This window comes from Lepidochelys kempii, chromosome 22, assembly GCF_965140265.1.
Source record: "Lepidochelys kempii isolate rLepKem1 chromosome 22, rLepKem1.hap2, whole genome shotgun sequence".
NCBI classification, from domain to species: Eukaryota; Metazoa; Chordata; order Testudines; family Cheloniidae; genus Lepidochelys; species Lepidochelys kempii.
The window spans coordinates 3,179,399-3,205,598 of record NC_133277.1 but is presented as its reverse complement, the minus strand read 5'-3'; the positions used below and the strand labels follow the sequence as shown (position 1 = coordinate 3,205,598).

The window sequence follows — 26,200 nt, the reverse complement described above, 5'->3', positions numbered from 1 at the left end:
CCCCCTCTGAAAGAGGATTTCACACGGACACCATGGTGATTATTTGTAAACGTCCCCCTGAGAAGAGCAAAGACGCCACCAACGCTTCCTGAAAGCAGCACAAAATTGCGGGGGTCTCCCTGCGGATGAGGGAGAGTCTGCCCGTGCAGCGCTCACACCGCAGGCAGTCCCCGTCAGCCCCTCGCTGGACGGGGGGGGGGCGGGGGGGGGGGAGAGTGTGGACCACGTGGTGCCGGAACTACATTTCCCATGACCCGCCTGCAGAGCATGGGGAGTGGAAAGGTCATTTCCGGCGGGGAACGCAGAAAGCAGCGCGCACGTGACTACCGCGTCCTGGCCCTTCCCGGGAGTGTCAGGCCGGTCTGCTGTAGAGGTAGGCGCGCGGGACAGGTGCCACGTTGCAGGGCTCACTCGCCTCTCGGGGTCACTTGGTAATGCAGGATTCTCCCTCTCCGATCCCGCCAGGGAGGGAATGGGGCAGGCTTCACTGAGCATGTGGGGCTAGGCTGGAAACCCTCGCTCTCCCCCTTGGGCCTCCCTGCAGTTCGGTCCAAGGCAGCATGAGACCGGTAACAATCGCCCCTCGGGAAGTGCAGTGGCAGCAGTAGCGAGCGAACAGCTGTAAAGGAGACGGGGGTGCGGGGGAAGAGGGTATTCTTAGCGAGCGATCTTCCACTACAAGGATCCCTTTCTTGGTTGGGGGAAAACTCAGGGCCTGGCAGGTCTAGAGGCCTTGTCTTTCACAGTAGGTGGCTGAGGGATGTGATATTTCTGCTGGGTTGGGAAGGGCTTTCTTGACTTTAGTACATTGGATGTGCATGTTTGTCCTGAATAACACACAGTTCTATGGCACTCTGTGATTGCTCAGCATTTTACAATGCAGTGTAAGACTCAGTATCCCTGTCTTACAGATGGGGAAACTGAGGCCCAAAGTCATACATCAAGTCAGTGGCAGAGCTAGAACCTAGATTTCCCCCCTTTGTTGTTCCATCTTATGAACCATGTAGTACTCCAGAACATTGGATAGATGCATTTTATACAATGAAATTAATATATTAAAGTTCTAACCCCTTCCATCCCAGAGGATCCTAAAGAGCTTTATAGACAGACAAATTATTCTTGTATTGGTTGATCAAGGACACCATAGCAAATGCTTCTATTTACAGAAAGTGCCTTGGCAACTTAAAGTGGCTGACAGCTCTCTCTAAAAAATACAATACAAAAGCCTCATGGTTTTGGTGACAAAACTCTGCAGTGTAGACAAGGCCTACGAATGTACACGCATACACAAATGCATGGAATAGTTTAACAGGTCTAGGGTAAGTAAATTCTATCTTAAGCTAATCAGAAGTGTTTCGAATGAATTCATGGAACTACAGCAGATCCTTTCACGCACTTTATTAAAAGAAATGCATAACCCAGAAGCCATAAATAAAACACCGTCACAGCAATTCATCCACAGGAACAAGAGCAAATAAAAAGGGAAAAAAATAGAACTAGTGATATTGATTATTCCCCTGAGCATAGATTCCTGTAGGTTGATTGTTTGCATTATATCTACTTTGAGCAGCTTCTGCTACAGTAGTCTCCTCAAGGAGAAGCTCTGTGGGTCTTGCTAACAGGAAGGCAACTGGCATGCAACTGATGTGCTTCAATACAAGTATTCAGGAAGCTGGGCAGGTAAAGTTGTTTTCTACCACAATCAACCACCTTTGTCTAGGAGCACAAATGAGATTTTAGAGTCAACTTGACTTATTCAGGGTCTCTAGGAGGAGGAACGAACGACTCAGAATAATGCAATGTGCCTGTGCAGAGCAGGTAGATCTTTGATTGGCACTAAGGGATGGATGGTCCTGTGGATGGGGGTTGAAGAGAGACTCTAGATAACTATGAAGGAAAGGAGCTCTTCCTGGGAATGAGGCCATTTGCCAGGTCACAGCGCACCCCCCAGCGCAGGGCAGATCTCTTCTTTTCTGTAGGCACCAGATAGTTGTTGGGGACATAGATGTGTTGAGACCTGGTTGGGAGGTCAGGCTTGTAGAGCATCTGTTCTCGGATGCCCCAGCGCAGTTCCTTCCTGTGATCCTCCCCTGGTATCCGGAATGACTCCCAGTCCCGCTTGTACTCAAAGTACCGGGCTACCCGGTCAATCTTCCCACGATTACGGCCTTGCTGCTCTAATCTTGGAGGAATGAAGGATTTAGGTTGTCCAGCCATAATCAAGTCTTGTTCATAAACTGGAGAGCCCTGACCATGGCAATCCTTCAGAAGAAATGGGGGGTCTCCATGAGAGCCACTGCGATGAGGAAGATCAAAGTAAAACTTTCTATGGGAACTGTGGTTCGGCTCGCTTTCCACCTCTGAAGCGGTGTCTTCCTGGTGGGGGTGTAGATGGAGCAGTCTGTGTCTCAGGTCTGAGGTCTCAGGGTCACTTTCAGCACTGGTTTCTGGTTCACTGGTGACAGACTCATCAGACACGTGTACCTCTCCATCAGGCATCCGCCTCAGAACTTTCCTCTTCATCACTGGCTTTCTGGGTCCTCTAAGTCCCTCCGAGAGGGTCTCTGGTTGCACGCTGTGTTCTGCCTGGTGGTGCCGCATCAACAGATGAAGAGATGGCCTGATCCCAGAAGTCACAGATGCTTTACTGTAGGGGTCATACTGAGTTGGAGCATAGGTTCCTCTCAGGCTATCTCCATCTCCTTGCTCTGCGCAAAGTTGGGTAAAGGCCATAGCAGCTGCTGCCATCCGCTCTTTATGGTTCATAGTGGCCCATCTATACTGATCTGGTCCTATCTGTGCCTCCATGATTTCACCTGGGCTGGACTGATTGTCACTTATTCTGTAAGAGTAAATTGTAATTAAGTTCTTAGTACATCTGAACTGATAGATACAAAAGATACTTAGAACATTAAAATCAGGCTCTAGACCACTTACCAGTGACCATCTGAAAGCTAAAAAGGAATTTAAACAAATGAGTAAGAGCTAGTGAAACTGAAAAGAGTAGAGCAATGAGAATCCTGTATGGATCCCCAAATTTACCCTTCACTTTGAACGATACTTCCCTACAGATGCTTTTATGTCAGATGCAGACAAATAGCACCTATAGTGTAGTGTCATGCCCCAGTGTCCCTTTTGAAGCCAATATTAGAATTGTGCCATATAAGAATTTGCAGTGATATTCAAACAGCAAAGGGGTAATTGCTATGGGTTAGTTGTCCTAGCGCAAGGGACAGTTACAAAGGTAATAGCTAAGTATGAAGCAGAATAAGATTAACTCTTTGGTTTTGTCTAAAGTGGAGAGGGGCGGGGGGGGGGGTATTAGTAACTTTTTCTAGTGTGATTCTGCCTTGTGTGAGCAAGGACAGTTTATTTACTAGCTGTGCTGACTCCAATGGGGCACCCTAGAAACGTTTTACTAGCACAGATAATGGAAAGGCCCACCCGTGGGAGGTCACCTTGATACCAGATACCTAAGGCAAAGCTGGAGACTGCAGTTGAATTGAATACTAGGAGACCTCAGTCCATAGTAGAAGCCAAGCTAGGGAACATTTAGGCTGAAATTTTCAAAGTCACCTCGGGGATTCACATTAATTCTACGAGCAACTGGGCACCGAATCCATTAGACAGCTTTGAAAACTTGAGCTTTAATAATGTCAAAAGAAGCTAATTTGAAGGAAAGACGACATAACAGATGGTTCCGTAAGACTAACAGGCATTAACAAGTTGCCTCACATGCCGATGCTAGCAGAGCAGGGGCTGATGAAAATGAGGATTGTTGCTTGGCAGCTCTGTACAGGATCCCAAAAAGACTACATGAAAGCTTGGTATAGATGTGACTGGGCCTACACAGTAGATCTGATATAACAAGTAAATGGAATGAGGGACATGAGATTAGAAGAGTTGAAAGGATTAATTACACTGAGTAAGGAAAAGCGGTCACAGCTAAGCCCAGCAACCCATATGGTAGGTCAGAACATGGGATATGCAAGGCACTGAGGAATGTTAGAAGGCCAAAGCCAGTACGTGAAGTAAATTCTCAGATGGGTAAATGCCAGAGGCAGATTTATACTAAATCTAATAGGAAGTAAAGAGACACTCAGACTTGCTAATCTCCTTACTCTTCTTCTGCAGACACTGAGGCGCTACCAACGGATCCCAACTGGGATAGTTCACCGGAATTTTCAGTATGGCAGACCGGGGTATGGAGAAAGATAAAGGAGAGGGACTACTGAAAAGGGTGCAGGAACTGGAGGAAGAAGTGAAGAGACTGCAAGAGAAACTCTTGGAGGGCAAGGAGGGCACCGACATAAAAAGGAACCCTTCAGCACTGGGGAAAACTAAGAAACGCCAGCAGCGGCCATTTGATTTTAGTGCCTATGGCCGGAGACACGTGGCACTAAAGATTGCCTACCTGGGCTGGGGATACCAGGGTTTTGCCAGCCAGGAGAACACCAACAACACCATTGAAGAAAAACTGTTTGAGGCGCTAAGCAAGACCCGGCTGGTAGACAATAGGCAGACTTCCAATTATCATCGCTGTGGACGGACAGACAAGGGGGTCAGTGCATTTGGACAGGTCAGTACCCAAGGCTGCAAGTTCTCCCAGCTCTTGCAGCTATGAGAGATTCTGCCTTAATTATGCTGTGAAATCTAGGTGGAGGGCATATAGTCCTCTAGGATAATTCAACAGGCTTTATTCAACCCAGTGTTGAGCACGGAGGATAAGAACATTGTCCCAGTCTTTAAAAAGATACTAATTTTTCCCCTCTGATCTGAAAATGAACATGGTAAGAAGCATTTCTAGTATGTAAAAGGACACTCAGCAAAGAGAGCCCATAGTTAACTTTGTGCTCAGCAATGCATTTAGTCAGCAATTCACAATGGACATGAATGATGGATGACACTTAGGGCTTGTCTACTCAGTGAAGCTAGTGTGAAATAAGTGAGGGTATGACTTCAAAATTCAGTGCTCTTCTGTACTAACTCGCCACATGGACACTCACTCAGCACACAGGCACTCTTATTGTGGAGTAAGAGCATCCATTCTGGAAGCAATGGCAGAATAGCTATTCTTGGCTATTTCCCCTTGTAGACAAGCCATTAGCTTGAAACTTAGAACAATGCTAAGCAAAATTACAACTGCACCAAGTGTCCCAAAGAGTCATTAAGACATGTTGTTGACTTGGTTAAATTTTTATTCCTTTAAAAACAAATGAAAAAACCCCTCTTGAAACTAATGAGAATGGTCTCCAGTTGACTTTGGTCTTGTCTGCATTCTGCTTTTGTCCTGGTTAACTATGGTTAGGAGTGTGGGGTTCTTAATTAAGTAGTAAACTCAGTATAACCCCTAGCATGGAGGCAGTTTTACCAGTATAGCTATTCTGCTAGAGCAGGGGTGGGCAAGCTTTTTGGCCCGAAGGCCACATTGGGGTTGCAAAACAGTATGGAGGGCCGGGTAGGGAAGGCTGTGCCTCCGCAAACAACCTGTCTGCTGCCCCCTCCCACTTCCTGTCCCCAACCCATCTGTCCGTCCCCCGCCTTGTCCCCTGACTGCCCCCCTCCTGGGACCCCTGTCCCTAACTGCCCCCCCCCGCCCAGGACCCTACCCCCTATCCAACAACCACACCCCCCCATCCAACTGTCCCTTGACTGCCCCCCAAGATCTCCGGCCCCTTATGCAAACCACCCCCACCCCTTATCACACCGCTCAAAGCGGCAGGACAGGCTTATTGGAAAGCCTGGGAGGTGAGCGGGCACAAGCCACGCAGTGGTGTGGCTGTGGGGGAGGGGCCAGGGGTAGCCTCCCCAGCCTGGAGCTCAGGGGCCGGGCAGGACAGTCGCACGGGCCAGATGTGGCCCACGGGCCGTATTTTGCCCACCTCTGTGCTAGAGAAGGCAAGTAAGCACCTTTATACCAATATGATTACATCAATGCTGGGCCAGCTGTACTGCTTTAACAATATTGGTAAAGTTATAGTACAACTGTGTTTAGACAGGGCTTTAGTCTCACTGTACACTTCAGCCGGAACACAACAGGATACTATATCAGTGGGTAAAAGCCCCACTTCTGTCAGTGGTTTGAACTCAAACCGTCTCGATAAGGGCCAAAAGCAGTTTTTGTTTGCATGTAGACTAGCCATGATCTACCAATAAGTTGATCTGACGCCAGTGGACAACTGTCTGTATAAACCATCACAAATTGGCACCCTTGTTGAGGTTAAGCAGTAAGTTAGCCATGGAACTGAACTAAGTTGCCATCTGAGCTGTAGCTCACAAAAGCCTATGCTCAAATAAATTGGTTAGTCTCTAAGGTGCCACAAGTCCTCCTTTTCTTTTTGCGAATACAGACTAACACGGCTGCTGCTCTGAAACCTGTCATCTGTGAGTGTGTTTCCTCCAGGTCAAGGTTGAAAGTATTCTAAGATACCTATATATTCCATGGATTACTAGGACTTTGAGGGCTGTTAGTCTATCACCAAATCAATAACAGTGCAGCAAACTGTTAGCTCACTCCAACCACCTCCAGCAGCTGTAATTATATACCCTTCAATAGGGACTACTGGTAGGTCCAGTTATTAAAGCAAACCAGAAGATCAGTGTCTCTTCCAGAGGTCTTGAACGTGTTTGTTTTAAAACTGAGTAATTGGAAGCTTGCTTTGCCTATCTTGAGGGAGTCTGAGTGTAATCCCCTTTTTCCAATCCTACAGGTGATTTCCCTGGACCTTCGCTCAAGCCTTTCAGAGGGAAAGAAAGTGAATGGTCATGAGGGTGGCTTGGAAGACAAAACCAGTAGTCCTGCCAACGAAATCCGCTACACCCATATCCTAAATCGGGTGCTCCCTCCCGACATACGTGTGTTGGCATGGGCCCCTGTAGAACCCAGCTTCAGTGCTAGATTCAGCTGCCTCAAGAGGACCTATCGCTATTTTTTCCCTCATGCAGATTTAGATGTGGCCCTCATGAATGCTGCAGCACAAAAATACGTGGGGACCCATGACTTCCGGAACTTGTGCAAAATGGATGTAGCGAATGGCGTGACAAACTTCCAAAGGACTATTCTCACTGCACAGGTGCAGCTGGTGGATAGAGGAGGGGAAACTGGGCTACAGGACCCTTTCCAACTGTACCAGTTTGAAGTCACAGGCCAGGCATTCCTCTATCATCAAGTCCGTTGCATGATGGCAATCCTCTTACTAATTGGACAGAGGATGGAGAATCCGGAGATTATTGATGAGCTATTGGATGTAGAGAAGAACCCTCGAAAACCACAGTACAGGCAAGAATTACCATGATGAATCCTCAGAATTTCATCTCAAATTTATGCATCTTAGTCCCTGTTTCTGAATCTAGCGCCATAAGTGCCCCGCCACGCTTCCTATCAGCATCCAAGCAGCCTGTCACTATCAGTCCTAGAGTGAGATGGAAGACAGTACTTCCAGTGTCAGCCTGTTACTTAACGTACCCTCTTCATCTTCAAAGCATGCCCTTGAGAAACTACTTTTCCTGTTGCCTCAGTGTTTAAGCTTTGGCTCTTCAGGCAAGGAACATGAAATTCTTGATAAGTCTTATTCCTTAGGACCTAGTAAAAATGTAAGGTTCAATGAGCTGCTGACTTGACAGCTCTTATACAAGATAGCAGTGAGCTAGTCATAGTCTTTTCCACTGAAATCAGTGCCATCACATTGGATCTGCAGTCTTGTGTTCTAGGTTTTTCCCAAGTCACTGCATTTTGTTTTAACTTCCTGCTGACTGTGCCTGTGTACAGTTAGGTAATGTCTCCTCCTTTCCTCTCTGCAGCATGGCAGTGGAATTTCCTCTGGTTCTGTATGACTGCGAGTTTGAAAACATCCAGTGGATCTACGACCGAGAAGTTCAGGAGTTTAATGTTACTCACCTACAGCAACTCTGGGCCAATCATGCAGTCAAAACTCACATGTTATATAACATGTTACAGGGGCTAGACTCTGCTGTCATACCCCTAGGAACAGGTAGGAAAATTGTTCTGTAAGTATGCCTAACACATAGAAGTCATGTAGGGATAAAGGCTAATTCCTGAAATGAGTAGCCTGGGTTGTTTGAGAGATACCAGCATCTGACTTGTGTATGTTACAGGCCTAGAGAAGAACAGAATGGTCCTCTGGAGAGAGGTGAAGCCCCCAGTCCATAACCAGGTCAGCAGTTTCATCGAAGGGGTGAAGGCCCGCACTTACAAACCTTTGCTGGCTCGTCCCAAGTGCGAAGGCTTGGAGTCCCGGATTAATCACTTTGTGCGCAGGGGACGTATTGAGCTGCCACACTGCGGGGAGAAAGAGACTGGAGCAGACAAAGAGGAGCACCTAGAAACAAAGAGAGGCCACGGTGACAGTGCAGAAAGAGATAGTGAGACTCCAGGACAAGCTGCCAAGCGAGTCTGTGTGGACACAGAGTCCAAGAGCTCTAAATGAGAACTGGTCACGTGATAGCAGAAGCAGGACCATCTTTCAGTGATGGGGGGGGGGGGGGGTTGAGTGGTCCCCTAGGATTTTAGGAAACGAAACATTTGGGGGTGGGAGGAAGGGCACAGAGGAGAGGAATCCTTTTTAAAGGTGCAATTCTGCACCTACTTTTTAAAAATATTAACTTCTAGGGGGCTGTTGAAATATGGTAATATAGTGCAGAGGTTCTCAAACAGGTCCATGGAACATGCTGGGCATATGGTACTTGTTTTGTCTCCTTTTTACCAGCTGCTAAAATGCATTAAAAATAGCTAACATTGCTTTTCCATGCAAGCAATGGCTGTATTTGCCACAGGAATATCATGTGATTGAATGGAAGAAGTGGTGCCCCGCGTAATTGAGGACAAGTGGTTGAAACAATATTAGTGTGATCCAGACTAGGAGAGTGAAAACGCCTACCCCTAGGGGGTAAACTGCTAGCTTACCTTCCGACTACACTGTTTAAGTGTGCAGGGCACTAGTGTGAGAACCATCATTATTTCCTTTCATCCCTCAATTTCTTCAGCCCTTTCATGCTGCACTTTCTGCTTAAGCACTTTGCACATGGAAGAGTTACAGCGTGAAACAGCTAGCACCCTGGCCAGGGTCCCTTTTCAGCCAGCTCCATGGGTAAAGTGCTGTCTCAGGAACTGCTGCCAGGCTCCTGTTTGCTACACACAATGCATTTTGGTGGGTAGTACCCAAAAGTGGGAAGTATGGCAAGTGTCAGGATGCATATGTATGGCAGGTGTCAGGATGTTTGGAGGAACCCATGAATTTTGTAGGTTCCTTCCCCTTCATTCCTGCAGGCTTTATTTAGTTGAGGAAGGTAAGATACTTAGAGGCTACTAGGGTCACAGCTCTGTGGAAGTGTAAATGCTTTGGGTAACAGTGCTGATCATGGAGACTACCTCCAGGCACCTTAAAAGTGTCAGCATGAGACTAGGGAGCAAGGAAGTTTGAAAGAAAGTTAATTAAAAGAATCATGTCAGAAATAATCAGCTTTTTCTGGAAGCAAATAGGATACGATTTCAGATGAAACACTTGTCCCAGTTACAAATAGTGTGGGATGGACAGCAGGAAAGACCGAGAAGGCTGGAGAAATTATTTTGGAAAGGAAGAGCCTGTACTGCAGGAGAAGAAATGAAAGGCAATAGTGGAATGGCCATGTCAGGATGTGACAATGTCTTAATTTCTGAATCAGATCATTAAACACTTTTCAGTTTTAAACTAAGGACTAATTTGGCAATCCAGTGAATTTTACTAGTTGTTTCAAATGCTTTGTTTTTCCCTATGAAGGAAACAAGCACCTTTATGACATTGTAATTAAACTACAATTTTAGATGAGATGCACTGGAAGGAAATTGATGTGACTGTACAGAAAGTTCTGCCCACAATCCCAAAGGAGCGAGCCACAGTAATAACTAGTGAAAGGTATAATACCCAGTACTGGAGAAAGGTACCTACCACAGGCCCTGAACCCTGTCTTTAAAGGAATTTAGGCACCCATGCTCTAAGCAGTCTTGCAACTGCTTCCCTTCTTACACGCTCATAGAAACTAACGTTGACATCAACAGGACTATGTTCATTTGAACTATGGCTTTTTCCTCAACTAGCTCAATCCTGCCCTAGGAGTACCAGCATCCTAGTAGAGAGAGAGACTCTTGATTTCTCAGTGTTGGACTTCTTTACATTAGGCCACCTGTGGGGCAGTCCCACCCAGGAATGTGCATATGCCTTAAAACTACTCCAGCACTATGTTGGTTTGTTGAAAAGCTAAGTTTCATAACTCCTATAATTACAGGGCAACAGCCTGCTAGATTCAATCGCAGCATTTGATACCATGTTCAGGAGTGGAATGTCAGGTATAGAGGAAAGGATAATTAAATATTTGTAGCAGTGGTTGAGTCTGGAACATCGGATGAAGTGAGCTGTAGCTCACGAAAGCTTGTACTCAAATAAATGGGTTAGTCTCTAAGGTGCCACAAGTCCTCCGCATCTTTTTGTCAGTATACAGACGAACACGGCTGCTACCCTGAAGCCTGTTCAGCAACCTAAGTCTGTCAAGGGGAACAGTGCATGTTCTACCCACAACCCCCCCTTTCAGAGGGTTTATTTCAGTACTGTCAGTGCATAAAGTAATCTGTAGAGGACAAAATGGCTTAAGCATGCTAAGCTTGTGCTGGACATTTTTCGCTATGAATAAACAGGCGGAGGCGGCCCTACATTTGGCCCCATCCCCACCCCTCTTTAAAAAAATCTGCCCTGGATTTAGGGGGACAAGAGGCTCTAACTCTGTGTCACTTCTGCCTTCCCGAGCTCGATAATTTCACTACCAGCGGCCGCCAAGACCCTCGGATTAGGCGTCATAAGACGGTGGGAGGACAGCCAGCACCCCGCCGGAGCTACGGCTCAGGATCGGCGCCGGCCCCCTCTGAGCAGAGGGGCCCGGACATTAGAGCCTGGCGGGGGGGCGGGGCGGCGAGGCGCGCCGGTGTCCTCCCGCTGAGGGCCGGGCCCGGGGCCTCGGCGGCGCCCCGGCAACCCCAGCGGGGCGGCGGGGTTGCGGGCAGGGCGCAGAGGAGGCCCGGCTCAGCGGGGGCCGGCCCGGGGCCCGCAGCAGCCCCCCGAGCCCGGTCGTGGCAGGCGGGACTCCGGTTCCAGGCCGCCGCTGCCGGGGCCCTGCCCGGGAGGGGCCCGGTGACCCTCCCCCCACATACCTGTGCCGCGCCCGAGAAACTCCAGGCCCCGTCCCCGCGCAACGACCGTTACCGGCTCCTGCCAACGGCCGGCAGCTGCCAACGTTTAAATCGCGGGGCGGGCCTTCCTCGAGGCCGCAAAATCCACCGTTCTCATTGGACCGCCCTCTGTTAAAGTCCGCCTCCCGCCGCCGCATGCTTCGCTTTCATTGGGCGCTTTGCCTCAAAACGTCATCCCCGGCTTTTCTCCTCCCATTGGGTGCCGCGCTGGCGGCCCCGCCTCCTCCGCGCTGCCTCGAATTCTGATTGGGGGCGATCGGTGTCACCTCGCCCTGTCGCTACCCATTGGGTGAGTTCTCTGCAACCCCGCCCGTCGACTCGTCCCATTGGGCCTGCTCCCTGAAGGCTCCTGCCGTACCCTCCTGATTCGGCGCCAGATCTGCCCGCTCGAAGCGGGGGGGGAGGCGGGGCCCTTCGAGGTCCCCTCGGCTACGCCCCTTCTGATAACTCCGGAAAGATGGCGGCGTTGGGGAGCGTCGGGCTGTGCCTCTGGGCCCCTGTGCCCGCCCTGAGTCAGGGCCTCCGGGCCTTCTGCACCAGCCGCGGGGCAGCCGCCGCGGTGAGAGCGGAGCAGCTGGCGGAGAAGCTGAGGGCCCAGAAGCGAGAGGAACAGAAACAGGAGGCGAGTGTTCCCGGCAGGCTGGGCAGGGGTCGGGGACTACGGCTCCCGGCAGGCACTGCGGGGTCTGCGCGTGCTCGTCCCCGGCTACGGCTCCCGGCAGGCACTGCGGGGTCTGCGCGTGCTCGTCCCCGGCTACGGCTCCCGGCAGGCACTGCGGGGTCTGCGCGTGCTCGTCCCCGGCTACGGCTCCCGGCAGGCACTGCGGGGTCTGCGCGTGCTCGTCCCCGGCTACGGCTCCCGGCAGGCTGGGCAGGTGTTGCCGGGTGTCCGGTTCCCGCCGGAGCACCCGGGAGAAGAGGGACCCTGGCGGCTCCGGTCAGCATCGCCGACCGGGCCGTTAAGAGTCCGGTCAGCGCTGCTGCAGCCGGCCTGTCCTGGCTGCCCCTGGAAGCCGCCAGCGGGTCCGGGTCCCAGGCCGGGGGCCACGTGGCTCCGCGCGCTGCCCCCACCCTGAGCCCTGGCTCGGGCCCGCGGGGGCTGGGGGGCAATGACCGCGGGCAGGGGCGGCGCGTGGCAGCGCCCCTAGTCCGTACCCCCCCCCGCACCCCAGTGCCCCCTCCCGCACTCCGAACCCCTCGGCCCCACCTGAAACCCCCTCCTGCACCCCAAACCCCTCACCCCTGCCCCCCGCACCCCTGCCCCATCCTAGAGCCCCCTCCCAGACTCCGAACCCCTCGGCCCCACCTGAAACCACCTCCTGCACCCCGAACCCCTCATCCCTGCCCCCCGCACCCCTGCCCCATCCCAGAGCCCCCTCCTGCGCCCCAAACCCCTCACACCTGCCCCCCCGCACCTCTGCCCCATCCCAGAGCCCCCTCCTGCGCTCCAAACCCCTCGGCCCCCCCGCACCCCTGCCCCATCCCAGAGCCCCCTCCCAGACTCCGAATCCCTCGGCCCCACCTGAAACCTCCTGCACCCCAAACCCCTCATACCTGACCCCCCCATGAGCCTGCACCCCCAGACGGAGCCCCCGCACCCCTGCCCCATCCCAGAGCCCCCTCCCAGACTCCGAACCCCTCGGCCCCACCTGAAACCTCCTGCACCCCAAACCCCTCATACCTGACCCCCCCATGAGCCTGCACCCCCAGACGGAGCCCCCGCACCCCTGCCCCATCCCAGAGCCCCCTCCCAGACTCCGAACCCCTCGGCCCCCCCCTGAAACCCCCTCCTGCACCCCGAACCCCTCATCCCTGCCCCCCGCACCCCTGCCCCATCCTAGAGCCCCCTCCCAGACTCCGAACCCCTCGGCCCCACCTGAAACCCCCTCCTGCACCCCTGCCCCCCGCACCCCTGCCCCCCGCACCCCTGCCCCATCCTAGAGCCCCCTCCCAGACTCCGAACCCCTCGGCCCCACCTGAAACCCCCTCCTGCACCCCAAACCCCTCATCCCTGCCCCCCGCACCCCTGCCCCATCCTAGAGCCCCCTCCCGCACTCCGAACCCCTTGGCCCCACCTGAAACCTCCTCCTGCACCCCGAACCCCTCATCCCTCCCCCCCCCGCACCCCTGCCCCATCCCAGAGCCCCCTCCTGCGCCCCAAACCCCTCACACCTGCCCCCCCGCACCTCTGCCCCATCCCAGAGCCCCCTCCTGCGCTCCAAACCCCTCGGCCCCCCCGCACCCCTGCCCCATCCCAGAGCCCCCTCCCAGACTCCGAACCCCTCGGCCCCACCTGAAACCTCCTGCACCCCGAACCCCTCATCCCTCCCCCCCTCACCCCTGCCCTATCCCAGAGCCCCCTCCCAGACTCTGAACCCCTCGGCCCCACCTGAAACCCCCTCCTGCACCCCTCACCCCTGCCCCCCACACTGCTGCCCCATCCCAGAGCCCCCTCCTGCGCCCCAAACCCCTCATCCCTGCCCCCCCCACACCCCTGCCCCCCTCCCAGACTCTGAACCCCTCGGCCCCACCTGAAACCTCCTCCTGCACCCCAAACCCCTCATCCCTGCCCCCCTCCCACACCTCTGCCCCATCCCAGAGCCCCCTCCTAGACTCCGAACCCCTCGGCCCCACCTGAAACCCCCTCCTGCACCCCAAACCCCTCATACCTGACCCCCCCGCGAGCCTGCACCCCCAGACGGAGCCCTCACCCCCCCACACACCCCTGCCCCATCCGAGAGCCCCCTCCCACACTCCGAACCGCTCGGCCCCACCTGAAACCTCTTCCTGCGCCCCAAACCCCTCATCCCTGCACACCCAGCCGGAGCTCTCACCCCCCCTGCACTCCTGCCCCCTCCCAGACTCCGAACCCCTCGGCCCCACCTGAAACCTCCTCCTGCACCCCAAACCCCTCATCCCTGCTCCCCCCCCCGAGCCTGCACCCCCAGCCCGAGCTCTCAACCCTCCCCCGCACCCCATCCCAGAGCCCCCTCCCACACTCCGAACCCCTCGGCCCCACCTGAAACCTCCTGCACCCAAACCCTTCATCCGTGCCCCTCACCGAGCCTGCACCCTCAGCTGGAGCCCTCACCCCAGCCCAGAGCCCCCTCCCACACTCTGAACCCCTCATTTCTGGCCTCCTCTCAGAGCCTGCACCCCACCCCAGAGTCTGTACCACCTACCGCACCCCAACTCTCTGCCCCGCACCCTGCTCCCGCACCCCTAACGCTGTCACATAACCGCAGCCCCAAGCACCCTCCTGCTCTTCCTAATAGCCATCCCAGCTAGGTGGCCCTGGTTCCCACAAGCAGCTGGTGGCTGCTTGGGGAGAAGGGTTCAGCTGGAGATGCTCCAAATTTGTGTCTCCTTTTCCCAATAGTCCCTATCCGGGAGCCTCCACTTCAGCCTGTCTGAGCTATCTGGGGTATATCTACACTGCAATTAAACAACCTCCTGACCTGGCTCAGTGGACTGGGGCCAGAACATTACTGTGTAGACATTTGGGCTCTCTAAGACCCTCCCACCTTGTGGGTCTCCGAGCTTGGGGTTCAGCTAGCCCAAACAGAGCCCCACAGCGAACCCCAGTCAGGGGGCAGCCAGCTTTAATTACTGCATGGCCACACCCACCCACACTCCCTCCCAGCAAGTGGGATACAGCAGCTACCAGCCTAGGTAGCTGTGCAGGCCAGTCCCTCCGTGCAGGAGGTGCAGGTAGGTTAGTGTGGTTTGGGACATGTCTCTGTCAGTGCATCCAGGGGCAGTGCACTGGGGCTGGTTCAGCTTCTGCCACTGGGGTGGCCACTGCAACCCACCCAGTCAGCACGGTACATCAGGAGCCACCCAGCAGCCAGACATCACTGTGTGCAAAGCCTGACTGGTGGGTACCTGCCAGAGACTGCAAACAGTAAGTTTCAGAGTAACAGCCGTGTTAGTCTGTATTCGCAAAAAGAACAGGAGGACTTGTGGCACCTTAGAGACTAACCAATTTATTTGAGCATAAGCTTTCGTGAGCTACAGCTCACTCCATCGGATGCATACTGTGGAAAGTGTAGAAGATCTTTTATACACACAAAACATGAAAAAATACCTCCCCCCCACCCCACTCTCCTGCTGGCAATAGCTTATCTAAAGTGACCACTCTCCTTGCAGTGTGTTTGATAATCAAGTTGGGCCATTTCCAGCACAAATCCAGGGTTTAACAAGAACGTCTGGGGGGGGGGGAGGAAAAAACTCCTTTTCTAAGTGGGTCATATGGTCTGATGGTGCCGGCAGCACAAAAGGGGCCTGGCAACAGGGAAAGCACAGCTTCACTAGGGTGTTCTTGAAACAAAAGAGCTAGTCCCTGGCTATGGTAATCTCCCTCACGCCCATATACAGACCCTTTATGTTTCAAATAAAGGACAACTTGGAAATTTACGAGCGTTAATATACAAATAGCACATTGTATTACCGTGTACAATCTTTTGCATGATTATTGGTATACACAAGATGATATTTATTGATTTTGATGTGGAATGTTGGGCACCGAACAAGGACAGGTGGTTATGTTGTGTGTGACTTTCTAACATATTTCCTCTCGACCTGCTTTGGGACGCAGGACAGGTGAAAAAACTTGAAACGAACAACACTAGAAAACCTGTTGGTTAGCAGGATGGTAAAATAGGGAGGAGTCGGTTTCTGCAGCATGAATTACATTTTATGCAACCTCACCTTAACATTAAAGAGCTATAATGAATTTATAAAATAACATCAATGCAATACTAAGGTTATATATTTAAACAAGTGTCAGGAAACGTTAACATTAATTTGTCCACATTGCATATTTTGTCTGCTAAAGCATACATTTAAACAATTGAACTAGTCATTAAACACGGAACAGCATAACTCCCCCCCCCCCCCCCCGCTGTATAGTCCATTGTCGGGTAGGGAAAGAGTCAACCAGTGGCTGCAGTATTACTGGATTCCCTACCAGGACGGTTGGGTGAAGGCAAGAAAAATCAAGCTCCTGCAATAGCCTCTTTAGTCTCGCTCATTGCGAGTGATTGGGACTCTTTGGGGGGGCAATTAATTTTACAGTAGTATTTAAAATACCTCCCTGGAGAGCTGAAGGGTATTTGAATCGCGTGTTCCATCTCCCACATTCAAACTGTTGCAGCTCCTGGCCTTCTCCTAGTGCCTGCTTGGGCCTTGCAGTGAAAATGAATGAGGGAGGAGGAGAGCGAGTGATGGAGGGAGGGGGCGGGGCAAGGGCATTTGGTTTTCTGCAATTAGAAAGTTGGCAACCCTACTCTCAGGATCAGACCCTGTTCTCTTTGCTGCCTTTACCAGGTGCTTGTAAATAGGCTTCAAATGGCCCAGCAGTAAACATTACAATCGAAGTGAAGAAACTACCCGAGTAGTGTGCAACCACCCTGATGCCAAGTCCACATCCGTCCCTCAGACTGAACCAGGCAAGAGAGATCTAGTAAAGACAGAACAGGGATATAAAGGGAGAGTAACAACAAAATGGAAAGGGAGGGAAACCCCATGTTGGCGGAGGGTAAGCTTGCCAGCAGGGCAGTACATATTAGGAAAGTATTGTGCGTTTAGCTGTTTTGTTTTTTTTAAATGTGATTTAATAATTGGAAATTATGAGAGCCAACATGTGGGCAGCCGGTGCTCCAAGCACCAACAGCTTGCAAACCTTTGTGTTCAAGGAAAATGCTTCTTAATTATTTGTAGTTAACATGCAAACATAATGCTGCCATCTTGAATCTGGTGCCATGTGACATAAGAAATGCCAGTTCCCTTTGAATGCACAGGGAACTGGAGATCTTCAAAAGCTGTTTTCCTTGCCTGCGCTCTCAGGGCTTGTCTACACCTACAGCGCTGCCGTGACACAGCTGCACTGCTGTTGTGCTTTAGTGAAGGTGCCGCTATGCCGACAGGAGAGCCGCTCCCGTTGGCGTCGTTATTCCACCCTTGTGAGAGACGGTAGCTATGTTGACAGAAGAAGCTCTCCCATCGCCACAGCGCTGGCTGTACCTGGGCTAGGTTGGTTTAACTAAATCGCTCGGCGGTGTGGATTTTTCACACCCTGAGCAACATAATTCTACTGATGTAAGTTTGTAGTGTTGACCTGGCTTCAGTCAGACAGGCAGTGCGTAGTCTAGCCAGTAAAGGTGTGGTGTTGCATGATGTTAGTTGACTTGTTCTAACTAAAACATTCTAAAACTCTAGTGTAGACAAGGCAGTGTAAACTTTAAGGTGCACTAAATGGGTCAAGTTAAAGCCTAAGGGTTAGCCTAGCTTTGTATGAGTTAAAGTTTACACTCCCTGTCTGCACTGGCCCCCTAGAACGTGTTAGGTAACGAAACACCTTTAAATCCTGGTTCAGACAAAGCCCCAATGTGATCTCAGTTCTCATTCTGAGGGGTTTGTTCTCACAACTTGAAAAGCCTTGCGTGGCTCAGAGGCCAGCATGGGGGTCCATCTGACCCTTTGCATTACCTAACGTATTCGAATTAATCAGTGCCCTTCTTCAGAATCAGCGAGTGTAATAAAAACTGCCGTCTTTGGAGGGTGAGCAGCCCCGGTGGGCCAGCCTGTATTCCACCTTGGTCCCGAGGCCCGTCGGGGACATCAGTTGGCGGCTCCTTCACGGAGCTGTGAGCACGGGTGTGTTTTTGACGTGGTTCATCCCCATCCCAGATACTTGCCCTTTTTGCAACGTGAGGGAAACCCTGGCACACGTATATTTAGAGTGTGCCAGGCTGCAGCCCCTTTTCCGGCTCCTCACGAATATTTTATTATGCTTTTGGCTGCACTTTTCCCCTCACCTTTTTATTTACACACTCCCCATCCGTGGCCCCACAAAGTCGCAGGATCTCCTGGTTAACCTCCTCCTAGCCCTAGCTAAAACAGCCATCTATAAAACCAGAGAGAGGAGGTTGGCCGATGAAGCTTCCTGTGACTGTAGGGCTGTTTTCCGATCCTCAGTACATTCATGTATCCGGGCAGAGTTCCTCTGGGCGGCGTCCACCGACGCCCTTGACGCCTTCGAGGAGCGGTGGGCGCTGTCCAAGGTTCTCTGCTCAGTGACCCCGTCCGGTTCCCTCCGTCTGACCCTTTGATTGAGGGGAAGAGCGAGAGACCTCAGCCCCAGCCATTGCCGCTATGGATACCATCATCACCACCACCTAGGAGGGGTCCTTTCACACATGGGTGCACGTCCCCCCCGAAACTGCCCACCCTGCAGCCTTGCTCATCTTGTTGGGCGCTCTCAGGAGAGGAATAGTTGGTGAAACTGGGCATGGCACTAGGTAACTCGAGGGGGGTGGAAGCCCCCCGCTCTAGGCCACCAGGTAACTCAGGAGGGTGGAAGACCATGAGTGTGGAGGAAGCCCCCCTGCTCTAGGCCCAGGCAAGCCTGAACACTTCTCTCCCCTGAAGGCTGCTGTATTATACATTGCGTTTGCTTTTGTTTTGTTGCATAGTTTTGTGTTATCTTTTTTGGTGGTTTTTTGTAAGTGTGTTATGCAAATAGAATTTTCTCCTGCTTCAAAAAAAAAAGTCATTCGTCTGCTCATACCCTTACTTTAAAATCTTGGCCTTACTTCCTTGAATGCTGTCAGCGGGGGTCAAATGTCAGCCTGACATCAGAGCTCCTAGGCCTGATGAAACTGACATAAAGTGGCGAGGCACTGAGAGCGCCCTGGAGTTGAATCATTTGGGGATAAATCTTGCCCAGCCAGGTGAGATTCCAGTGGGATGGCTGCTGTGATAGGACCATTGGGCAGTCTCTGCGGCCCTGTCACTGTAGTAACTGTGCCTCACGCAGGTTTGAGAGATCCTCAAAACACCATTGTGAGGTAAGGAGATGCCAAGGCAGAGACATTACGTGAACTGCCCAGTGTCTCACAGGAAGTTTGCGGCAGAGTTGGGAATTGCATGCTGGTCTCCTAAATCCCTGTTACTTAACCTGAGACCATCCTTTCTCCACTTAGAGCATTTTCTCTCTTCACAGGAGCCTAAAAACCCAGTATTGAGGCGGGTCCGAGAACTGACCCAGCTCAGCAAGCAGCTGCAGCGGGTTCACCCCAACGTCCTGGCCAAGGCACTGAAGCACGGGATCCTGTACCAGAATCAGGAGCTTGTAGTGATTGACAAACCCTACGGCCTCCCTGTGCATGGTGAGAGAGAGACAAGGGAGGCCGCTCTGTGCTGGGCAGTGCCTAGGCTAATGCTAGGGGTGCATGTCAGCCAATGCTAGTTACTGTGAGAGCAGCTTCACCAACCCCTGAAGGTGCCTTCTCTTGGTTAGTAGTGTCTGAGTTCATGTTATATTAAACAACGCTAATTGATTTCAGATCCAAACGCATCTAAATGCCACTTGGATCTCTGCTACCATGCCAACATGCTCATCGCTATATAGAACTCAATAGAGCCTGGGTCATGCTGAGCTCATGAACAGAGACCTGAAGTGGTGCAGTACCCCAGACAGCCTCCCACAGGAGCTGCACAAGGGAGTAGGGGGATGGGGTAAAAGGAGCCAATAGGGTAATCTGTCTCTAGCTTCTCTGATTATCCTGGGGATTTTCTTCCTACATCTGGTCCCAAGAGAGAGCAGCATGTATCTTCTTAGGGTCACATCTCAGTTTGAGGAAAGGAGAATGTTTCACCACAATGCTGATTGTCATAGAACCATAGAATATTAGGGTTGGAAGAGATCTCAGGAGGTCATCTAGTCCAACCCCCTGCTCAAAGCAGGGCCCAACACCAACTAAATCATCCCAGCCAGGGCTTTGTCAAGCTGGGCCTTAAAAACCTCTAAGGATGGAGATTCCATCACCTCCCTAGGTAACCTATTCCAGGGCTTCACCACCCTCCTAGTGAAATAGTGTTTCCTAATATCCAACCTAGACCTCCCCCACTGCAACTTGAGACAATTGCTTCTTGTTCTGTCATCTGCCACCACTGAGAACAGCTGAGTTCCATCCTCTTTGGAACCCCCCTTCAGGTAGTTGAAGGCTGCTATCAAATCCGCCTCACTCTTCTCTTTTGCGGACTAAATAACCCCAGTTCCCTCAGCCTTTCCTCATAAGTCATGTGCCCCAACCTCGTAATCAATTTGTTGCCCTCCACTGGACACTCTCCAATTTTGTTCACATCCCTTCTGTAGTGGGGGGCCAAAACTGGCCGCAATACTCCAGGTGTGGCCTCATCAGTGCCGAATAGAGGGGAATAATCACTTCCCTCGATCTGCTGGCAATGCTTCTACTAATACAGCCCAATATGCCATTGGCCTTCTTGGCAACAAAGGCACACTGCTGACTCATATCCAGGTTCTCGTCCACTGTAACCCCTAGGTCCTTTTTTGCAGAACTGCTGCCGAGCCATTCGGTCCCTAGTTTGCAGTGGTGCATTGGATTCTTCCTTCCTAAGTGCAGAACTCTGCACTTGTCCTTGTTGAACCTAATCAGATTTCTTTTGGCCCAATCGTCCAATTTGTCTAGGTCACTTGGACCCTGTCCCTACCCTCCATCATATCTATCTCTCCCCCAAGTTTATTGTCATCCGCAAATTTCCTGAGGGTGCAATTAATCCCATCATCCAGATCATTAATAAAGATGTTGAACAAAACTGGCCCCAGGACCACTGTTCCCTCTAAGCTGTGCGTGTGTGCACGCGCACACAGATTCTAAACCCCCTGCGCACAAAAATTTGCATAGAAGAAATTTTTTGAGCACACGGTCTGTCAAAAATTAGAGGGAACATTGCCCAGGACCAACCCCTGGGGCACTCCGCTTGATGCTGGCTGCCAATTAGACGTTGAACCGTTGATCGCTACCTGTTGAGCCCGACAATCTAGCCAGCTTTCTATCCACCTTATAGTCCGTTCATCCAGCCCATACTTCTTTAACTTGCTGGCAAGAATACTGTGGGAGACCGTATCTAAAGCTTTGTTAAAGTCAAGATAGATCACATCCTCTGCTTTCCCCATATCCACAGGGCCAGTTATCTCATCGTAGAAGGCAATCAGGTTGGTGAGGCATGACTTGTCCTTGGTAAATCCATGTTGACTGTTCCTGATCACCTTCCTCTCCTCCAAGTGCTTCAAAATGGATTTCTTGAGGACCTGCTCCATGATTTTGCCGGGGACTGAAGTGAGGCTGACTGGTCTGTAGTTCCCCGGATTCTCTTTCTTCCCTTTTTTAAAGATGGGCACTATATTTGCCTTTTTCCAAGCATCCAGGACCTCTCCCAATTGCCACAAATTTTCAGAGATAATGGCCAATGGCTCTTCAGTCGCATCAGCCAACTCCCTCAGCACCCTTGGATGCATGTCCAGCTTTTCTAAATAGTCTTTAACCTGTTCTTTCGCCACTGAGGGCTGCTCATCTATTCCACATGCTGTGTTGCCCACTGCAGCAGTCTGGGAGCTGCCTATTCAGACAGACCCAGCAAGCTGTGCTATAGGGAATGATGTAGGAGACCTAGTATTAGAGAGCGCTCAGCTGCTCCAGCCTCTCCTAGCAGGAGATGCACTTATATGGGGAATACAGCAAATGGAAAAGTGGAAGTTTGTTTTGTTGTGGTACTGCCTGAAGGACCCTAATCAGGACCATGGCACGAGGTGCCATACCCACAGATAGGCACGATCCCTGCCCCGAAGAACTTATTGTCTAACTTGGAATGTGCTTGTGAGACTCTTCTGATGGTGGGCAGAGGAGCCTGTCAGCGAGTGAACTTGCCTGGCATTGCTCTGCTTTGAGTGGGCACCTGGAGTAAATCTAGGGTTCCTCTGGGAACTCTGAGTGCCCAGCCCCAAGGGTTAAAGTTCTGAAGGTTCCCAGTGTTGTCTGGCAGAGTGAGAACTGGAGGCATCTCCCAGGCTCACAAGTGTCTTTGTGGCTCCTGAGTCTCCAAAAGGAACATTTTGGAATATCAAGCTCTTTCAATGGGGCCCTGATAGAGCCTGTCCTTGCTGGCTCCGCACTCAGGGGAAACCGCTTCCAAGGGGAGTTCTCTCGGGTGCTCAGTCACTAATCTAGTTCTTTGGTCTTGTTTCTCTTTCAATCACCCAGGTGGCCCTGGGATCCAGAATTGCATCACTGATGTGCTGCCAATTTTGGCCAAGATGCTGGATGGCATGAAAGCTGAACCCCTGCACCTCTGTCACCGGCTGGACAAGGAGACGACGGGCGTGATGGTGCTCGCACGGGACAAGGACACAGCACATCGGATCCAGGGCCTCTTCAAGACGCGACAGGTGGAGAAGAAATACTGGTACGAGAGGTTTGCTGGGAGCAGGAGCACAGGCTCCCAAGTGGTTTGGAGCAAGGTGTAGAGGGGCATCTGCCCTCTTAAAGCTGAACTGAGCTTGGTACTGACGGAGCTGATTGGGGCCTTAGAATGGGCAGCAGTAATGCAGATTTCCTACAGTGCCTGAAAGGGCCCCTTTTAAGGAGAGGGGGGAGCTCAGTCCCCACAGCCCAGTCAGCCCTTGGTCTTTCCCTAGAGACAACATGGGGGCGGAACTCCTGCCAGCGGTGGTTCTGCACTGCAGTGCATCTGTCCACTGATGACAAGCTGGATACTTGCCAGCTCATTCACTTATGCCACAAACAGCCCTCACAGTGCTGCTCACTACCCACTCAGGCTGTGTTTGAACTTGTGACCTAGAGGGGGAAGGCCCCCTGTTAAACATGCTGATATGCTCTCACCTGGGAGTGATAGAAGCGCCATCTGCTCTGGATTGGTTGTGCCATGCTTGGGAATCAGATGATGATCAGTTAGTTGCTAGGCCCGGTAGCTTGCTGTGTTCCAGCCTGGAGAGCCACCTTCCGTCTCTTGCTCCCCAGGACTAGGTCTCCTCTCCCCTCCTGAGCACATTTAGGAGAAGAGTTGAGTGGGAAGGGCATCTTACTCCATACAGCCGGCGGTGAGTCTGGGGCTCAGAGCCTGAGAAAGGGCAACGGGGGGGCACTCCTCGGGGCTCCGAATCTGGTGCTCAGACCTCCATGTGTAATTGCTGTCACCCCAGAGCCTTGTTAGCTCTTTCGGGGGACTTGGAGCTAGCTGTACTTTATAGCTTTTTGGAAGGGCTGATCATGTTTTTCACTCGGAAGAGCCTCCCGCTGCAGGGTCAAAACCTCTGCAGTATTGCTAATGGAATAAAGGAGAATGACCTCTGACTGCTGTGTGCAGAGAGCTGGGGTGGGGCCCTGTTGATCCGTGTGTTCTCTTCCCAGGACGATCAGTGTGGGGCTCCCAGTCCCCTCAGAGGGGCTGGTGGATATTCCCATTGTGGAAAAGGAAGTGCAGAGCCACCAGTCGCACTATAAGGTGAGTGAGCTGCCTCCCAGCCAGGCCCTGGTACTGCCGGCCAGGCCATCAGCACCGTTACCCTGGCCTCACAGTGCTCAAGCGTGTTTTTTGTGTCCCTCTCTTCCTTGTGCGGGCTTCCCGGTGCTTCAGATGACGCTGGCACCAAACTACCGCATGTCTCCCGAGAGCGGGAAGATGGTGAAAGTGCGACCGAACCGAGATGCCCACAGCGCGGTGACCCGGTACCGCGTCCTGGCTAGCTCTCCCTCTTGTTCCCTCCTGGAGCTCCAGCCAATCACCGGTAAGGCTCGCTCGGACCCCGGTTTGTTCGGATATGCTAGTGAGCAGAGCCCCTGACATGCTTTCTGTGCTGCCTCTGTAGGGGTCCCTCTAGTGACAGCAGGTGCCTGACGGGAACCGGTTCAGGCGGAGCCTGTGGGTCTCTGGGAGTTGAGGGCTTTGCATTCGAGTCTGGCTATTGGAGAAGATTGCAGTTCAGCCAATCAGGAGCACTCCTAGTGCGGTGGGGACCGAACAGTTTGCTCCAGCAGTCAGTCGGAGTGCTTGTTTGCATCCAGGCCGCTCTGGCTGCCATCTCCAGTCCATGCCCACTCTTCCTTTGGCAGTCAGTTTGGGCGAGCAGCAGGCACGTGCTCAGGCAGGTGGCACCAGGCTGTGTTCTAACGCCTGGTTCTTCTCTCTCCTCTTGTGTGCTCAGGAGTGAAGCACCAGCTCCGGGTCCACCTGGCCTATGGATTGGGGTGTCCAGTCCTCGGGGACCACAAATACGCACACTGGAACAAGTTGGCACCCCAGGTAAGAGGTGATATGGCTTGGGGAGGGAGTGGGAGCTGCTGGCCCTCAGAAGGGGAACAATGGCAGAGTTATGGGGCCTTTGTCCCTGCTGCAACCCAGGCCCTGGGAAAGGCTTCACGGCTTGGTGTGAGGCCTGTTGCTGACCTTCCCCAGGCAGCACTTCCTTACACATCCACAGCCTGCTGAGACTGACTTCTCCAGGTCAGGGAGTTCAGAGCAGTTTGGTGGGATCTCCAGCACCCGCTTCGGGCAGGTGAGGCCTGTTCTTCTCAGAGCCTCAAACCCAGAGGAGAATCTAGGAACCAGGCACCTAGACTGCCAGCTGGAAACTCTGGAGGAGTCCTTATGGCATGTGCTGCGGCTTCTCCCTGCCCCTGAGGAGATGGTTTCCCCTCCTACAACAAGACAGATCCTGGGGGGGAATCACCTCCGCCACCACAAAGATCCCAAGGCACCTCTCCCCAGGGAAGAGGTGGGGAAATGTGCGGTAGGCAGGTCTCATCATCTCTAGGGGAGGAGGGGGTGGTCGACTTTGCAACACCCAGCTCCTGGGGCATCTCTCTTTGGGAACTTGGGGGTGTCACCATGAAGATCTCAAGGCATCTTTTCCCCAGGCAAGAAGGAGATGGAGGGAGGGATAGCTCAGTGATTTGAGCATTGGCCTGCTAAACTCAGGGTTGTGAGTTTAATCCTAGAGGGGGCCATTTAGGGATCTGGGGCAAAAATTGGGGTTTGGACTAGATGACCTCCCGAGGTCCCTTCCAACCCTGATATTCTATGTTATGATACAGGCAGGTCCCGTGGTCTCTCTGCACTAGCCAGATCCTACAGCACCTCACCCTAGGTGAGATGGGAGGGAGCGATCTCGCCCTAAAGCAGATCCCAGGTCCTGTTTCCTCTCGGATAGTGTCTGGTCAGCTTAAGTCTTAAGCCCAGTGCTCTTTGACTGAATCGGGGGTAACCCTGAAGGCTCCTGTGATGCTCCCTCCCCCAGGCAGGTACCTGGAACACTGTGTTGGTGTCCGGCTGCGACTGATTATGGGTGTTTCTAATGCTTCTGCAGCTTGCTGTACCCACAGAGACCTCGTTCTCTTGGCCCTCCCTGGCAGTAGGGGCTGGGGTACTGCCTTGCTTTTGTAGGTGGTGTGCTGGCCTTGAGCACCGGCTCTCACCCATCTTGCTCTCTCTCCCTCTCTCTCCTTGGAGCAGAAGCTTCCCGAGAGCACCCTGAAGAGACTGGGGTTGGAACAGGCCAAGGCACGTCACCTCCCCCTCCACCTGCACGCCCGCCAGCTCACCCTGCCCGCGGGGACCAGCGGGGACAAGCAGCTGCGCCTGGTCTGCAGGCCGCCCCGTTTCTTCACAAACACTTTAAAGCGGCTCAAGCTGGAGATTCCAGAGTCGCTGGGAAAGTGAGAGGAGAGCGGAGCTGCCATTGCTCCAATGACATCTGACTCTGGTCCCAGCTGCTGTGCGGTGCTGTCTGCCTCATGGGAGAATGGGGTGATGAGTTCAGTGATCTCAGCTGCTCCCGGAAAACCACAGCCACTGGGGACAATGGCTGTGCATTGACCTGTTGGTTTGATCTTGGGCCGTTCAGGCGCTTGAGGGAGGTTCTGACTCAGACCCAAGGTCTGGTTCTGTGCAGAAACAGGACTGGATTCAGTGAAGAGCCAGCAGGTTCAGCCAGTTGTGCTTTAGCAGAGGCAGAGCAGGGCTTTGGATTCCAGGCAAACTCAAGCCGTGAACATCTCTAAACAATAAATGGTGTGATCTCATTCTACGCAGTAATGCTGTTAGGAGTTGTGTAATCTGGGAGAAAACCAGGTTGTCTCTGCC

General features: G+C 52.4%; 3 protein-coding genes across 13 annotated transcripts; 2 read left to right on the top strand and 1 right to left on the bottom strand.

The window, feature by feature from the left end:
* The first annotated feature begins 203 nt into the window (after window positions 1-203).
* PUS3 (pseudouridine synthase 3) lies at window positions 204-10,455 on the top strand. Of its 5 annotated transcripts, none has more exons than XM_073321041.1 (6): window positions 204-373; window positions 1,571-1,680; window positions 4,135-4,579; window positions 6,711-7,279; window positions 7,801-7,991; window positions 8,116-10,455. In XM_073321041.1, the coding sequence occupies exons 3-6, from the start codon at window positions 4,190-4,192 to the stop codon at window positions 8,445-8,447; spliced, it is 1,482 nt and encodes a 493-aa protein (XP_073177142.1). In that variant the 5' UTR covers window positions 204-373; window positions 1,571-1,680; window positions 4,135-4,189; the 3' UTR covers window positions 8,448-10,455. The 5 variants fall into 5 exon arrangements, with proteins under 5 accessions (XP_073177142.1, XP_073177143.1, XP_073177141.1 ...); XM_073321042.1 differs by having other exon boundaries at window positions 204-431; XM_073321040.1 differs by lacking the exon at window positions 1,571-1,680.
* Window positions 1,252-11,978, bottom strand: HYLS1 (HYLS1 centriolar and ciliogenesis associated). Of its 5 annotated transcripts, none has more exons than XM_073321050.1 (4): window positions 11,198-11,276; window positions 7,466-8,339; window positions 2,938-2,954; window positions 1,252-2,842 (listed from the first exon to the last, which is right to left on the bottom strand). In XM_073321050.1, exon 4 carries the CDS (start codon window positions 2,806-2,808, stop codon window positions 1,888-1,890), a length of 921 nt encoding a protein of 306 aa, XP_073177151.1. In that variant the 5' UTR covers window positions 2,809-2,842; window positions 2,938-2,954; window positions 7,466-8,339; window positions 11,198-11,276; the 3' UTR covers window positions 1,252-1,887. The 5 variants fall into 5 exon arrangements, with proteins under 5 accessions (XP_073177151.1, XP_073177149.1, XP_073177150.1 ...); XM_073321048.1 differs by having other exon boundaries at window positions 8,218-8,339; XM_073321049.1 differs by lacking the exon at window positions 2,938-2,954 and having other exon boundaries at window positions 8,218-8,339.
* Window positions 11,595-26,139, top strand: RPUSD4 (RNA pseudouridine synthase D4). 3 transcript variants are annotated; one of them, XM_073321054.1, is made up of 8 exons: window positions 13,024-15,113; window positions 16,565-16,686; window positions 19,242-19,407; window positions 22,303-22,504; window positions 23,470-23,563; window positions 23,696-23,846; window positions 24,264-24,361; window positions 25,571-26,139. In XM_073321054.1, the coding sequence occupies exons 2-8, from the start codon at window positions 16,651-16,653 to the stop codon at window positions 25,775-25,777; spliced, it is 954 nt and encodes a 317-aa protein (XP_073177155.1). In that variant the 5' UTR covers window positions 13,024-15,113; window positions 16,565-16,650; the 3' UTR covers window positions 25,778-26,139. The 3 variants fall into 3 exon arrangements, with proteins under 3 accessions (XP_073177153.1, XP_073177155.1, XP_073177154.1); XM_073321053.1 differs by having other exon boundaries at window positions 13,024-15,140; XM_073321052.1 differs by lacking the exons at window positions 13,024-15,113; window positions 16,565-16,686 and adding an exon at window positions 11,595-11,858.
* The last annotated feature ends 61 nt before the right edge of the window (window positions 26,140-26,200 follow it).